A 16,712-nucleotide genomic window follows, 5' to 3' on the forward strand; every position below is an offset into this window, starting at 1 on the left:
AATTCCCCAACCTGATAACTTTTCTCCAAGTTTTCCTGAGAACACAGCTCAAGCGCCTCTTCACAGTCTCCTAGGCACAACGATTTGGTTTCTCCCAAGTCTCTCTCATCCGCCTCTTCTAACAATCCAGAGATAATGAACTCTTTTCCAGCAAATTCTCCTGCTTCTATCCGAAACACTCAGCCTCTCCTCAACCCCTCTGGAAAAACCTTCCCTAATTTCTCAACTCTGAGGGATTATAACAGGCAGTACTTTTCCCCAGTTGGCAGCACTACTAAAATTACTTGTTTTCAATAGTCTCCCCTTTATCCTGGCTTTCCCGGGTTTCATCACCCGCAGCCAACCTCGGTAGGGAAATATTATACCCAATGACATCTGTTGAGAGACCATATTCACTAATGTTTATTACAGTATAATAATAATTGTTCTATTTTATCGTTAGTTATTTTTGTTAATCTCTTACTGTGCCTAATTTATAAATTAAACTTTATCATAGGTACGTAGGTATAGGAAAAAACCAGCCAGGAGGCCCCGCACTTCGGTGTTTCCTACTAGCTCTGCCTACCTCCGTCTGCTCCGTCTCCCTGACTAGTTTGACCCTTCGAGGGCCGCCGTAGTGCGTCGCCTCCGTTGCCGGGGAAACGACCCGGGACCTGGGAGGGAGCAAAGACGTTTCCCGCCGGCGGGAGCTGTGGCTGTGATTGAGAGAGGGGTTAGAGGCGGGTCCCAGCGCTGCCGCACCATGGCGGACCAGCTTTATCTGGAAAATATAGACGAGTTCGTCACGGACCAAAACAAGATCGTGAGCAGCTACTACTGGGGAACGCGGGCGTGCGACCGGGGTCCTGGGCCCGGCTAGGGCGGCGGGAGCCTTGACCCCCTGTCTGCTTGTGGCTTCGTGGGGACCAGGGGAGACAGGTCCCCACGAGGGAACCTGGGCGAGCTCTGTGCCCCAGAGCGAGCGAGGACTCGTCGGGAAGGTTCTCCGGCACACACGGAAGTCCGCGTCCCTTGGGTGGGCGTGCTGGGAACAGAGCCTGGGGCTGGAGCCGCGGAGACCGGGCGCGGAGGGAGGGCCGTTGGCTGAGAGTTCTAAGGCGTCCCTACACCTTTCTTTTAAGGTGGTTGGCGTTTAAAGTTTTAAGTTTACAGTTGAGGAAATCGTGTCTTAACTGTGTTAAGTTACAAGTTGCGTAACCTCCAGATACTGTTTCCTCTTCCTGGAAATTTAAGCATTGATAGAGGTTTGATCCGCTTCACACGGGTGAGGAAAAGATGGAGCGAATTGACGGATGTGAGTGCACTTTGCAAACCGTGATGATTGAGTGCCTGCTGTGTGCCAAGGCACTTTAATCTTTACAGTGACCTCTCCGCACCCCATCCCAGGTCGGTGGTGGTATCCCGAGATGAGGAAATTGAAGCTGAGGGGCCAAATAACTTGTTTATTTGCGGTTGGTAAGGGATAGGCAGTTTTTCAACCTAGGTCTGTCCTCTTACTAATGCTTTCTTCTACATCACACTGCCTTTGCCTAACCTGTGCAAGTCTTCTAACTATTGGAAGCTTGACATTTGGAATTGGAAGAGACTTTGAGAGAAGAGAGTGCAGGCATCCTGGGTCTAGGAGGGATGAAGGCTTGATGCTGGTAGTTCCCAATCTAATCTCTTATAAAAATATTTACCCACTTTGTTCATTTCCTGACCCCTGCACCACCTGTGCCCTTTAATGTTTGCATGGGTGCAACTTTCTTTAGGAGTTTCTGAGACATCACACTTCAAAGTCATCTAGCTTCTGAATGAGTTTTAGGATGGCTTTGGCTGGTGGCCCCCAAAAAAAACATCATGAGGAAAGGGCCTGAGTAAAACAAGGAGTGTGAGGAAAATGAGAGTTTTTTCTGTTAGGTATGTTCAGCCTGTCTTTTTAGATTACTTTTCATTAGTTCATGAAACAAACTTCTTAGCATTTTTAAGATAAATAGATCCTGCCTACCCAGATAGATAGTTCTTGGCAAAACTGCAGTGGCATTTATTGTAATTTATAAGGCATAATCATCTAAGAATAGGAATCTTTAGCAACAGACCCTCGGGACTGATTTGCACTCTGGAGTCATCTAATAAAACATTTGAAAAATTTTTTCTTGTTACAGGTGACATACAAATGGCTGAGCTATACACTAGGGGTTCATGTTAACCAGGCCAAACAGTAAGTCCAATTTACTACCAATTTTAATCATATTGGAATTTTTGTTGTTGTTGTTGTTATGCTTTGCTTTTAACTCTACAGATAGCCTATACAGATTAGAGCTAATTTGGTTTGCTGGCAATCATTGGCATTTCTTGGCTTGTAGCTGCGTAATTCTAATCTCTGCCTTCATTGTCATGGCATTCTCCCTGTATATCTGTATCTTTGCATGTCCATCTTGTATGAACACCAGTCATACTGAATTATGAATCCACCCTACTCCAATATGACCTTGTCTTAACTAATTACATGTGCTATAATTCTATTTTTTTTTTTTTTTTTTTTTTTTTTTTTTGAGACGGAGTCTCGCTCTGTCGCCCAGGCTGGAGTGCAGTGGCGCGATCTCGGCTCACTGCAAGCTCCGCCTCCCGGGTTCACGCCATTCTCCTGCCTCAGCCTCCCGCGTAGCTGGGACTACAGGCGCCCGCCACCACGCCCGGCTAATTTTTTGTATTTTTTTTTTTAGTAGAGACGGGGTTTCACTGTGTTAGCCAGGATGGTCTCGATCTCCTGACCTCGTGATCCGCCCGCCTCGGCCTCCCAAAGTGCTGGGATTACAGGCGTGAGCCACCGCGCCCGGCCAATTCTATTTCTAAATAAGGTCACATTTTAAGGTATTGGGGGTTAGGGCTTTAACATTACCTTTTTGGAGACATGAATCAGTCTGTAATATGGATACAACAAGTTTTGTTTATTCATCATTAATGGACATTTGGGTTATTTCCATGTTTTGACTGCTATGAATGATGCTGTTATGAACATTCATGTATAAAACATTCATGTATAAGTGTTTATATGAACATATATTTTCAGTTATCTTGGGTATATGTGTTAGTCCATTCTCATGCTGCTATGAAGACACACCTGAGATTGAATTTATAAAGACGAGGTTTAATTGACTCACAGTTCCTCATGGCTGGGGAGGCCTCAGGAGACTTGGCGGAAGGCATCTTTTCACAGGGTGGCAGGAGAGAGAATGAGTGTCGAGCGAAGGGGGAAGCCCCTTGTAAAACCGTCAGATCTCGTGAGAACTCACTATCATGAGAAGAGCATGGGGGAACTGCCCCCATAATTCAGTTATCTCCACCTGGTCCGTCTTTGACATGTGGGGATTATTACAATTCAAGTTGAGATTTGGGTGGGGACACAGCCAAACTAGGATTCGAATTGCTGGGTCATGAGATAATTGTGTATTTAACATTTTGAGGAACTGACAAACTATTTTTCAAAATGGCTGCACTGTCTTACAGTCCTAACAGTATGTGAGTATTTCAGTTTCTCCACATTCTGGTCAACACTAACACTTTTTTTTCCCTCAGACTTCTCATGGATGAACTCTTTTTTTTTTTTTTTTTTTTTTTTTTTGAGATGGGGTTTCACTGTGTTGCCCAGGCTGGATTTGAACTCAAGGATCCTCCCGCCTCAGCCTACCAACTAGCTCTACAGGTGTACATCACCACACCTGGCAAAAACTTTTTATTATGTCTTATTTTAACCATCCTAGTGGATGTGAAGTGGTATCTCATAAATTATGTTGATTTGCATTTTCCTAATGACTAATGTTGCTGAATATCTTTTCATATGCTGTTTGGCCATATCTTTGGAGAAATAGATATTCAAAATTTTGCCCATTTTTGTCATTGGGTATTTTTGGTTGTTGTTGAGTTTTAAGAGTTCTTTATATATTCTGAATACAAGAGCCTGATTGAAAAATTATTTGCAAAAATTTTCTCCCATTCTGTGGATTGTCTTTGTACTTTCTTGATGGTGTGCTTTGAAGCACAGACATTTTTTGTTGTTGTTGTTGTTTGAGACAGGATGTCACTGTTGCCCAAGCTGGAGTGCAGTGGTGTGATCTCAGCCCACTGCAGCCTTGACTTCCCTGGGCTCAGGTGATTTTCCCACCTCAGCCTCCCGAGTAACCGGGACTACAGGTGCGTGCCACCACACTCAGCTAATTTTTAAATTTTTTGTAGAGATGGAGTCTCGCCATGTTTCCCAGGCTGGTCCCAGGCTGGTCTTGAATTCCCAGGCTCAAGCCCCTGCCTTGGCCTCCCAAGGTGCTGGGATTACAGACATAAGCCACCATGCCTGGCCCATGGAAGTTTTTATTGCTGATGAAGTCCAATTTATTTATTTTTCCTTTTGTTGCTTATGCTTTTTTAAGTTTAAATTTTAAAATGATTAAATTTTTTTAATCTTATTTTTTTTTTTTTTAGTAGAGATGAGATCTTGCTATGTTGCCCAGGCTGGTCTCAAACTCCTGACCTCAAGTGATCCTCCCACCTTGGCCTCCCAAAATGCTGGGATTACAGATACAAGCCACTGTGCCCGGCCTAAGAAGATTTTTTTTTTTCTTTTTTTTTTTTGAGGCAGAAGCCTTGCTCTGTCACCCAGGCTGGAGTCCAATGGCGTGATCTCGGCTCACTGCAACCTCCGGCTCCCTGGTTCAAGCTATTCTACTGCCTCAACCTCCGAGGTAGCTGGGACTGCAGGCATGTGCCACCATACCCGGCTAATTTTATTGTATTTTTAGTAGAGTTGGGGTTTCACCATGCTGGCCAGGCTGGTCTCGAACTCCTGACCTTAAGTGATCTGCCCGCCTCGGCCTCCTAAAGTGCTGGGATTACAGACGTGAGCCATCGTGCCCAGCCAAGATTTTTTAAACTGAGAAATAAAGTTGTATGTATTTATTGTGTACAACATTGTGTTTTGAAGTATATATACACTGTGGAATAGTTAAATCTAGCTAATAAATGTATTACATCACACAGTTATTTTGGTGGTGAAAACATTTAATGTCTACCATCTTTGCATTTTTCAAGAATATAATATATCATCATTAACTAGAGTCACCATGCTATACAGTAGAGCTCTTGAACTTATTCCTGTCTAACTGTAATTATGTATCCTTTAGACCGACATCTCCCCATTCCCCCTCCCCTAACCACCTCAGCCTATGGAAAGAAAATTCTGCTTTCCGCTTCCGTGAGATCACCTTTTATAGATTCCACAAATGAGTGAGATCATGTGGTATTTGTCTGTGTCTGGCTTATTTCAGTTAACATAGTCTCTTCCAGGTTCATCCATTTTGTTGCAAATGATAGGATTTTATTAATTTTTATGGCTGAATAGTATTTCATTGTGTATATACACTATATTTCCTTTATCCATTTATCCATTAATGGACATTTGTTGATTCCATATCTTGGCTGTTGTAAATAGTGCTGCAATAAACATGTGAGTGCAAATATCTCTGATATACTGATTTCATTTCCTTTGGATGTATATCTGTAGTGGGACTGCTGGATCATACGGTAGCTCTATTTTGATATTTTGAGGAACCTCCATACCGTTTTACATAATGGCTGTATTAATTTACATTCCCACCAACAATGTATAAGCATTCTGTTTTCTCCATACCCTTGTTGTGTTTTCTTTTTGATGTGTTGCTTGTGCTTCTGACATAATATCTAAGAAGGCTTTGCCTAACCCAGGGTTATGAAGATTTACTCCTGTGCTTTTTCTAAGATTTTTTAGTTTTTGCACTTATATTTAATTATGTAATCCACTTAGAGTTTAAAAAAATCATGGCTATCACTATGTTTAAGTTTTCTACAGATCATGTGCTTGTTAACATCATTATTATTGTTTTGAGACAGGGTTTCACCCTGTTGCCCAGATGGAAATGCAGTGGCACAATTTTGGCTCAGTGCAACTTCGGCCTCCCAGGCTCAAGTGATTCTCCCTCCTCAGCCTCCCGACTAGCTGGAACTACAGGCGCATGCCACCACACTTGGCTACTTTTTGTATTTTTTGTAGAGACGGGGTTTCGCTGTGTTGTGCAGGCTGGTCTCGAACTCCCAGGCTGAAGCCATCCTTCTGCCTTGTCCTCCAAAGTGCTGGGATTGCAGGCATGAGCCACTGCACCTGGCCATGTACTTGTTAACATTAGAAATGCTTCAGTCGGGTGGCTGTGGTGGCTCAGTTGTATTAGTCCCGACACTTGAGGAGGCTGAGGTAGGAGGATTGCTTGAGCCCGGGAGTTCAAGATGAGCCTGGGCAACATAGTGAGACCCACATCTTTATAAAAAGTTTTTTTAAAACATGAGCCTGGTGTGGTGGCATGCACCTGTAGTCTTAGCTACTCGGAAGGTTGAGGCAGGAGAACTGTCTGAGCCCGGGAGTTCAAGGCTGCAGTGAGCTATGATCACACCTGGGTGACAGAGCAAGAACCTGTCTCTAAAAGAGAAAGAGAGGAGAGAGAAAAAAGGGAGGAAAGAAAGAAAAAGAAAAAAATGCTTTAGTTCCTACAGTAAGACTATACTAAAGCTTTCAGATTAGGTGTTAGTTCAAGCTAATTTTTAAATGAATCACTGAAATGTATAAATATTGACTATATCTTCTAGGAATCACTTGGAGTTGATTTTTTGTGTATGGTGTAAGGAAAGGGTCCAGCGTCATTTTTTTGCACATGGGTATACGGTTATCCCAGCATTTTATAATTCATATTATTGTCTTGGCATTTTCTTGCTAATTATATGTCTTTCCCCACTAGAATATAAACTCTATGAAGGCAGGAAACTTGTCAGGTTCATCGCTGTTCTGATTACTATTGCTGTGTCAGAAATCACCCCAAAATGTAGTGCCTGGAAACATCATTTTATCATGCGCATAGATTCTTTTGCTTTGGAATTTGGATAGGGCACAGTGGGAATGGCTTATGTCTGTTCCATGATGTCTGGCATCCCCGCTGGAAAGTCTCAATAACTGGAACCTGGTCATCTCTAGGCATCTTTATGCACATGTCTGGCTGTTGATTCTGGCCATCTGTTGGGCCTTTAGCTGGGGCAGTGGACTAGAGTGCTTGCATGTGGTCTATCTGTATGGCCTGGGCTTTCTCACAGCCTGGTGTCTCCAGGTAGTCGGACTTCTTACATAGAAGCTCAGGGCTCCAAAAGCTTGTGTTCCAGCACAATGTAGAGCCAATTGCCTTTTCTGACTAGCCTCAGAAGTCAAGCAGTGAATAACTGGCCATACCAGATTCAAGGAGTGGGCTCTACTTCTCAATGAGAGAATGTAGAAGAGCATATGGAATGGAAGATGCTGTCTCAGCCATCTTTGGAAAATATAACATGCCACAATTATTCTGTCTTCAGTGTCAGGCACACAATGAATGCCAATACATACTGAATGAATACCAAGCACTATGGTTTATGTTTGTTTTGAGATAGAGTCTCACTGTATCACCCAGGCTGGAGTGCAGTAGTTCAAACATGGCTTCCTTTAGCCGTGACCTCCTAGGCTTAAGGGATACTCCCACCTCAGCCTCCTGAGAGTAGCTGGGACCACAGGTACATGCCACCATGCTAGCTGATTTTTTTATTTCGTAGAGATGGGATCTTGCTGTGTTGACCAGGCTGGTCTTGAACGTCTGGACTCAAGCAGTCCTCCTGCCTCAGCCTCCCAAAGTGCTGAGATTATGGGCATGAGCCACCATGCTCGGCCTCACTATAGTATTTTCACAAACATTTCTCTCACGTAATTTTTTTTTTTTTTTTTTTTTTTTGACGGAGTCTCGCTCTGTTGCCTAGGCCGGAGTGCAGTGGCGGAACTCAGCTCACTGCAACCTCCACCTTCCAGGTTCAAGCGATTCTCCTGCTTCAGCCTCCTGAATAGTGGGGATTACAGCGCCTGCCACCACGCCCGGCTGATTTTTGTATTTTTAGTAGAGACAGGGTTTCACGATCTTGGCCAGGCTGGTCTTGAACCCCTGGCCTCGCGATCTGCCCACCTCGGCCTCCCAAAGTGCTGGGATTACAGGCTTGAGCCACCGTGCCCGGCCTCATACTGTTTTTTTTAGCATTATTTCAGGCTATGTCATACAACAGTAAACCTGACAGACAGGGTCCTTCCCCTGGTTGATTTAAACAAGATAATTCCAGACTGTGAAAATGCTGTGAAATAATTAAGTTGGGTTAGAGAAAGTGGTATGGGCAATACACTGTACTCATCCTGGGGAACATTATGGGTGGAACTGATCAGGAGGGAAGATTAATGAATTAAAATGGGAAGCTATAATTAATCATATGTGTAGGAAGTGTATCTTGTAAGAAGTCATATATGTTGTTGTTGTTATTATTTTTTTTTGAGACAGCTCTGTTGCCCAGGCTGGAGTACAATGGCGCAATCTCGGCTCACGGCAACCTCCGCCTGCGGAATTCAAGCAATTCTCCTGCCTCAGCCTCCCGAGTAGCTGGGACTACAGGCACATGCCACCACGCCTGGCTAACTTCTTGTATTTTTAGTAGAGATGGAGTTTCACCATGCTGGCCAGGCTGGTCTTGAACTCCTGACCTCGTGATCCGCCTGCCTCGGCCTCCTAACATGCTGGGATTACAGGCGTGAGCCACTGTGCCCAGCCTGTTGTCATTCTTATTTAAGAATATTTTATATTTTGTTTATTAAAAAATATTTGGCTTAGGCTGGGCGCGATGGCTAATGCCTGTAATCCTAGCACTTTGGGAGGCCGAGGAGGGCAGATTGCCTGAGCTCAGGAGTTTGAGACCAGCCTGGGCAACACAATGAAACCCTGTCTCTACTAAAATGCAAAAAATTAGCCAGCATGTGCCTGTAGTCCCAGCTACTTGGGAGGCTGAGGCAGGAAAATCACTTGAACCTAGGAGGCAGACCTTGCAGTGAGCTGAGATCGCGCCACTGCACTCCAGCCTGGCGACAGAGCGAGACTCTATCTCCAAAAAAACAGAAAAGTTTGGCTTAAATTAGATAAAACATGTTTTAAAGACTCAAAAAGTAGGCAGGAATTCTTTCCTTTTTTTTTTGAGATAGGGTTTTGCTCTTGTTGCCCAGGCTGGAGTGTGATGGCACGATCCTGGCTCACTGCAACCTCTGTCTCCCAGGTTCAAGCGATTCTCCTGCTTCAGCCTCCCGAGTAACTGGGATTACAGGCATGCGCCACCATGTGCCCAACTAATTTTGTATTTTTAATAGAGACGAGGTTTCTCTATGTTGGTTAGGCTGGTCTCAAACTCTCGACCTCAGGTGATCTGCCTGCCTTGGCCTCCCAAAGTGCTGGGATTACAGGTGTGAGCCACCGCACCCGCCACAGGAATTGTTTTTTAAAATAAGAGTTTGCTTTGCATTTTCTGTTAATATAAGAGAGAAGAACTGGAGTCAATTTGGGGAGACAAGTGCATAGAGAACAATGACTGATGATATGGGCAGGACTATTAGTTGTGGAGAAAAGATAGTGCATTTGGCCAGCAAGCTTGCAAGCATTTTGGGCATGGTACCTGCCTATCATGTCTTCCTTTAGCATGGTCCAAACTAGCATCAATAAACCAAAATGTTCATGGATCTGTTAGCTCATTTATCCTTCTAACACAATTGTTGTAATGGAAAGAAACATTAGAGGGCAAAGAGGAGGAATCAGCAAAAATCCTGACTAGGGCACCTTTTTGTACTCAAGGTGTTAACAGTCTAGAGGGGATGCCTCATATGTAAAATAAATAGTTAGAAGGCAGGGTGATACGTGCTGTAATAATAGATATGGGATAAAATTTGTTAGAGCTTGGATGGCAGAGGCTCATTATCTAGGCATGATGGCTCACTCCTGTAATCCTAGCATTTTGAGAGGCCAAGGCAGGAGGATCGCTTGAGCCCAGGGGTTCGAGGCCAGGCTGGGAGATATAACAAAAGCCTGTTTCTACCAGGAAGAAAAAATAATAATAATAACCAGGCATGGTAGCATGCACCTGTGGTCCTATTTACTTAGGAGGCTGAGGAAGGAGGATGGCTTGAGCCCAGGAATTCAAGGTTATAGAGAGCTGCGCCACTGCACTTCAGCCTGGGCGACAGAGTGAGACTCTGTCTCTTAAAAAAAAGATGTGCCCTGGTGACCTGATGGTGTTGGGGAAGGGTTCATACTTCATAGAGGAGGTGACAACTGAGCTGCTGTCTTGATGAGAAATTAGGTAGTTGAGGCCTGAGAAGAGACTTCTAGGCAGAAGGAAGGGCATATACAAAGGAATAAAGAGAATTGTAGAATGTTTCATAAAGATGAAGATAGTGTAGGTATGATGGGGAATGGTCAGAGATACAGAGCCCAGAACAAGAAGGGTCTTACCTGTCATTGCTAGAGATTTGAAGTTGATCCTTAGGGGATGAGAAGCTACTGAAAGCTTTGTTACACTTTTTTTTTCCTCCTCCCTTTTTGTGGAACATGGGGTCTCGCTATATTGCCCAGTCAGGTCTCGAACTCCTGTGCTCAAATTATCCTCCTGCCTCTGCCTCCCCGAGAGCTGGGATTACAGGTGTGAGCCACCACACCTGGCGCTACTGAAAGCTTTATAACAAGGAATTATGTTTCAGACAAGACTCTCTAGCAACCTTTTCAACATCAACAGTGACTAATAGGTATTGCAAATTTAATATGCCCCCAAACCTAACTCCTGACTTCTCCCCTCAACACCTGCTTTTCCTGCTTTTCCCCCATCTCAGTGAATTACAGCTTCCTTCTTTGGGTTGCCTAGTCCAGTCATTTTTGACTCTTCTTTCTCTTACACTTCAACACAGTATATCAGCAAATCCTGTTGTTTCTCACTTTAAAATATACCGAGAATTCATCCACTAATTACTACCTGCACTGCTACCGCCACAAACTGAGCCACTGGTCATCTCTAGGCTGGGTTATTGCAATAGCCTCCTAACTGGTCTTGCTTCCTCCCTTGCCCCTCTACAGTATATCGTCCACATAACCTTCTCAGATCCTTCTGAAAGGTGAGATCACATTACCTCTGCTCTCAACTTTCTAATGGCTTCTTAAAGTCCTATGGTAGCCACAAAGCCCTATGTGCCTGGCACTCTGCCCTCTCTCCCCTACTACCGTCCTTATTCCACTACAGCTCACTGGCCTCCTTTCTGTTCCTTGGATCTTGCTGACCTTCCTGCCTCAGAACCTTGGTATTTGCTGGACTCTGCCTAGAACATTGTTTCCCAAGATATCCACCTTGCTGGCTCCCTCCCTCCCTGCAGGGCTCTGCTAATGAGGCCTTCCCTAATCACCTTATGTAAAATAGCAAAACTTCTCAGGCACCCTCTGTCCTCCTTAACTTACTTAACTTTGTTTCCATAGACTTACTGTCATCTGAGATTATATATTATATGTTTATTGTGTGTCTCCTTTCTAGAATGTAAGCTCTAAGAGTGGACTTTGCTTTATTCACTGTTCTGTCCCTAAGGCGTAGAACATAAAGTAACCACTTGGTAAAGTTTTGTTGATTGTATGACTTGATTTGCATTTTTTAAACTTCACTCCGGCAGCATCATGGATAATGAAGGTGAGGTGGGGAGGAGAAGAGGAATTGATACTTGGAATTGAAATAGTCTAGTCAAGAGATTTGGAGGGCATGGAGTCAAGAATTACTTGGGAAGGAGAGCTGAAGAGACTTGGCAACTCATTGGATAGGAAGAAGTGAAGTATAATGACTCCCAGATTTCTGGCTTGCGTGGTTTCAGCAGATGATGTTGTTGTCAGAGATGGATGAAATAAACCGAGGAAAATATGTAGTAGGGTGACTAGCCACCCTGGGTTTGCCCAGGATGGTTGGTTTTGTCACTGAAAGTTCCACATCCCAAGAAACCCCTCAGACCCAGGCAGACAGGAATGGTCAGTCACTCTAATACATAGAGTGAAAAAATAGCTAAAGACAGAATACCAACGGTTAAGGAAAGGGAGGAGGTAGAGAAGTCTCTTCAGAAAGTAAAGCAGAAGCAGTGAAAGGGGTAGCAGAAGACTCAGTGGGGCATGGTTTTATGGAAGTTGAGAGAGCAGGCTCTTCAAGAAGACAGTGAACAGCAATGTAGGTTGAGTTTCTCTGGGGATTTTTTAATTTCTAGCTGTGCTTGGCAGAAGTATATTATAGAGAGATTGTAAATGTTTCTCGAAATAAAAGACATATTATGTCTCTTTGTTGTTTTTAAACTAGAGTATTGAAGGGAGCCAACTTCTGATACTTGCTGGATCATAGAGTAAAAATGAATTTAGAGATTTTACTAAAAGCAACATTTCTGCATTTAGTATTTGGCTATCTCAGGTTAATGAATTATTCTGAATACTGGGCAATGTGAGTAAGCTGTTACATTCTGCAATTCTGAACTGGCATTAAATCTGAGTAATCATAAAATTGGAATTTCAGAGCTGGACATTTGTGATCGTATACTTAGTAGTTCTTAATGTTTTGGAGTAATTCACTCTTCAGAATCCAATGAAAACCCTCACATATCTCCCAAAAAAGCACATAAACATTTGCTGAAACTTTAGGATTGGAGGGTTATAGATGGCCACCTGAATCCCAGGTTAAAAGAATCACTAATCTAATATAACCCTCCTGTTTACGCCTTGGGATATTAAGAGGCCTAGACAAATTAATTAACTTATCCAGAGCTGAGACAGTTACCAAACTACTTCTTGATTCAGTGTTCTATTTATTATGTATCATTGCCACTGTTTTAATGCAGGTTCAGTCCCTCTTGGTCTATTATTAATCTTATTTCAGTTAATGTACTGATCACTGTGTCAGCTCCAAACACATGGACTCTACTCCCCATGTCCTGTCTAAAGTCCATCCTTTTTTTTTTCAACTGTCCATAGGCCAAGCAAAAATGCTACTGTTCAGAAAATTTGATGGACTACCAGATTTCATTTATCTTTTAAGTCATTTATTAAGAGTTGATCATGTAAAAACTCTTACTGATGTCTTACTTGTGCCTTCTTTTCTTTGGAATAGGATGCTGTATGATTATGTTGAAAGGAAACGAAAAGAAAATTCAGGAGCCCAACTGCATGTTACCTATTTGGTGTCTGGCAGTCTCATTCAGAATGGACATTCCGTAAGTTCTCAGAGCCTTGTAATGAGCTTAAATGTGTTTGTGTTATGAAGAGTGTTATAACATAGTTCAGGGGAGAGAAAAAAATCAAGATTCTGTGTTATAGTAGTTTTAAAGAGCTACTTGATGGTGATGATTATTTTGGATTTTTAGATGAAATCTAAAACTGAGAAGTTTGGGTAATATCTTGGCTGTGTTGCAGAGACTGTATCATTATTATGCAATAAGATGTTAGGAGACTGCTTCTGTTATTCCCTATATCTCGTTTTTTCCTCTTGAAGGTATATGGAGAACAATGGTGTTTAATTTTCCCCCTGTTCAAATTTCAAACCATGAATACAAGTGTTCAAAAATTATAATTTTTTTAACTGAACTTCTTTTAATTTTGAACATTCATTTGGGTAGGCTTACGTCTAAGTGCCTGAAGGGTAAGAGTTTTTGGCAGGAGCATAGCTAATGCAGTGCATAGGCTGGGAACATTTTATTCTCCTTCCTCTTCTTTTTGTAGTCCCACCTGGTATCTGGTCATCTGGCAACACAGGTGACTGCTGGATTTCATCATCCTGACTGTAAAGCTTTCTCAGGTCTGCATGATTTTTCTCTTAACTATTTTCATGTCCCTCTCAGGGGCACAGGGATCATTCTATTACTCCCATGCCTTGGCCACCAGAAGCTCTGCTAAGATATCTTGTTCCCTCTCCTGCACCAAACTGGGCCTTGGGAACTTTAATAATTCCCCCTCTCTGGCGTCCTCCCAAAAGTAAGGCATACCTCCTCTGTTCTCACTTCCTCAAACTTCCTATCTGAAGGTTCTTTCGGGCTTAAAAAGCCCCATGGGACTTGGGCCAAAGGTCAGGTGGCTGCTTCTCAGAGATCCACTGTTTTCCTCTTTCCTTTCATTTTCCCTCAGAATCATAAGTTCAGAGCCCTGATTTGTCAAAATATTGACTGGATTTGTTTTTTAGCGATTGAGTCCCCAGCATGTGAGATTTAAAACTGAAATGTCAGGCTGGGTACAGTGCCTTGCTCCTGTGATCCCAGCCCTTTGGGAAGCTGGGTTGGGAGAATCACTCGAGCCCAGGAGTTCGAGACCAACCTGGGCAACCTAGCGAAACCCTATCTCTACAAAAAATACAAAAATTAGCCAGGCATGGTGGCATGCACCTGTAATCCCAGCTACTCAGGAGGCTGAAGTGGGAAGGATTACTTGAGCCCGTAAGGTCAAGGCTGCAGCGAGCTGTGATTGCGCCACTGCACTCCAGCTTGGGTGATATAAAATAAAACTGGAATGTCAATTTAGTAATTTACAAGGAGCAACAAAACTGTTAGAGGGATCCTATCCTTATACTCTCTAGCCAACATATTCTTTTCTTGTTTCCAAGCTGTTTGGCAAGCCAAATGATAACCAAGATATTTGCAAGTGTAAAATAAGATGTCATTTATATCTCTGAAGCAAAGTTAAACAGACGTGACTCATTTACTTGCAGAGATAAACCTGCCTCCAGAGTTCTGCCACTGTAGAGCTCTTGAATGGATACTGTCAAAGTTTATGGCTGATTGTCATATTTTCTTCTGTTTCCAGGGTCAACTGACCTTCTGTCTCTTTCTCTAATTATGTCAGTACCCTCAATCTAGTCATATTCAAGCCTTTACTTGGAAATCATTATGTTTCTTTAAAGCAGTGATTTTTATTCTTTTTTTGGTCATTGATCCCCTTGAGAATCTGAAAGAAAAATGCATATGTTGACATTCATAAAATTTTGAGTTCATGGATCTTCTGGAATAGGATCCAAAGTTAAGAATTTACGTTTTAAGATAATGTAGATTTTTACTCAAACTGACCCATTATAACAGGGGCTCTTAATTTAGGATTCTTAGATGGTCTTCATGGTTGGTCTTCAAAGTCTAGGGTTTTCTTGGATGACACTGAAAGTGTTCAAATTGTGTTCCTCAGTGCATATTTCCGTGGCCATTTTTCAAAATGATGTATAACCTATAATCAGTTAAAAACTAAGCCATGGCTTGCTTATAAAAAGGTCTTCTAAGATGGCATTTAAATTCTGCCTATCTTTTTTTAGCAGCAGAGTGCTTTTTCAAACAAAATCTTAATCAGAGTTCTATATATAAAATTTATTAAGAGTGGGGTTGCTGTGGTTGAAGTGGTTGTGAGGATTTCAGAGCCCTGGACTTGCCCTCCCAGTAGCCTCACTGGGAAGCTCTGTGGAACCCTGTAGAACGAACTGACCAAATGTGGATGCTTACCTATGCCTTTTTTCCCTTAAAGGGAATCCTCCTAAGGAAGGGCAGATTATTAAGCATTATGATCAGGTTTTGTTCTTTTAATTCTTCTATTAATAATTTCCTTTTTAAGTTTTTAGTGCTTCTAGAAAGAAAAAAGACATTACGGAGCTTTGTATGGAATTTATTATTATTATTTATTTATTTATTTATTTATTTATTTATTTATTTATTTTTTGAGACGGAGTCTTGCTCTGTCGCCCAGGCTGGAGTGCAGTGGCGTGAACTCAGCTCACTGCAAGCTCTGCCTCCTGGGTTCACGTCATTCTCCTGCCTCAGCCTCCTGAGTAGCTGGGACTACAGGTGCCCACCACCACGCCCGGCTAATTTTTTTTTTGTATTTTTAGTAGAGAAGGGTTTCACCATGTTAGCCAGGATGGTCTCGATCTCCTGACCTTGTGATCCACCCGCCGCGGCCTCCCAAAGTGCTAGGATTGCAGGCGTGAGCCACCGCGCCTGGACTTATTTTTATTTTTTATTTATTTATTTATTTTTTGAGACAGGGTCTCACTTTGTCATCCAGGCTATAGTGCAGTGGCAGAATCTCGGCTTACTGTAGCCTCAATCTCTTGGGTTTAAGCCATCTTCCTGCCTCAACCCACCAAGTAGCTGGGATTACAGGTGCTCGCCACCACGCCCAGCTAATTTTTGTACGGACGGGGTTTTGTCCTGTTGCCCAGGCTGGTCTTGAACTTCTAAGCTCAAGTGATCTTCAACTTAACTCAAGTGATCTGCCCTTCTCGGCCTTTCAAAGTGCTAGGATTACAGAAGTGAGCCACTGTGCCTGGCCTGGATTTTTTTAAATGTAAATAATTTTTATTTTTCCAATGATTATTATAAAAAATGTTTAACAATGTATAGAATGTGAAAGCTTCCTTCAAATCTCATCCCAGAGATTCTTCCAGAGGATTATTTGAAAATTTCAAGGAAATGTTTGGTTGGTTCTTTTTGTAATGTGAAGAACTGTCAACCTGATCTATGCTTTATGGGTTCCCTGTTAGCTTTTCATCTAATGATTTTAGCTGAGATTAGTTTTAATCATTGCCTAAATCATTAATTCACTAAAGGTTACAAAATGGTGTTGTTTTGCCTTGAACTCCTGGGTCCAAGCGATCCCCTTGCCTCAGCTTCCTCAGTAGCTGGGACTGCAGACATGCACCACCATGCCCAGCTTATTTTTTATTTTTATTTTTATTTTTATTAGAGACGAGGTCTCACTATGTTGTCCAGACTGGTCTTAAACTTCTGGGCTCAAGTGATCCTCCTG

The 16,712-nt window shown here is 42.7% G+C and overlaps 1 protein-coding gene across 5 annotated transcripts in view; it reads left to right on the forward strand.

Annotated features, from left to right (window-relative positions):
* The first annotated feature begins 621 nt into the window (after positions 1–621).
* POLD3 (DNA polymerase delta 3, accessory subunit) overlaps positions 622–16,712 on the forward strand; it is a 50,427-nt gene continuing 34,336 nt past the window's right edge. Inside the window, exons 1-3 of one of the 5 annotated variants that reach the window (XM_004051807.4) lie at positions 622–802; positions 2,145–2,200; positions 13,048–13,150. In XM_004051807.4, the coding sequence (XP_004051855.3) occupies positions 743–802; positions 2,145–2,200; positions 13,048–13,150 (219 nt within the window). In that variant the 5' untranslated portion in view covers positions 622–742. The other 4 variants (XM_004051808.5, XM_019037578.4, XM_019037579.4 and 1 more) reach the window with 4 other exon arrangements.

This window comes from Gorilla gorilla, chromosome 9 (genome assembly GCF_029281585.2).
Source record: "Gorilla gorilla gorilla isolate KB3781 chromosome 9, NHGRI_mGorGor1-v2.1_pri, whole genome shotgun sequence".
In the NCBI taxonomy this organism is placed as follows: domain Eukaryota; kingdom Metazoa; phylum Chordata; class Mammalia; order Primates; family Hominidae; genus Gorilla; species Gorilla gorilla.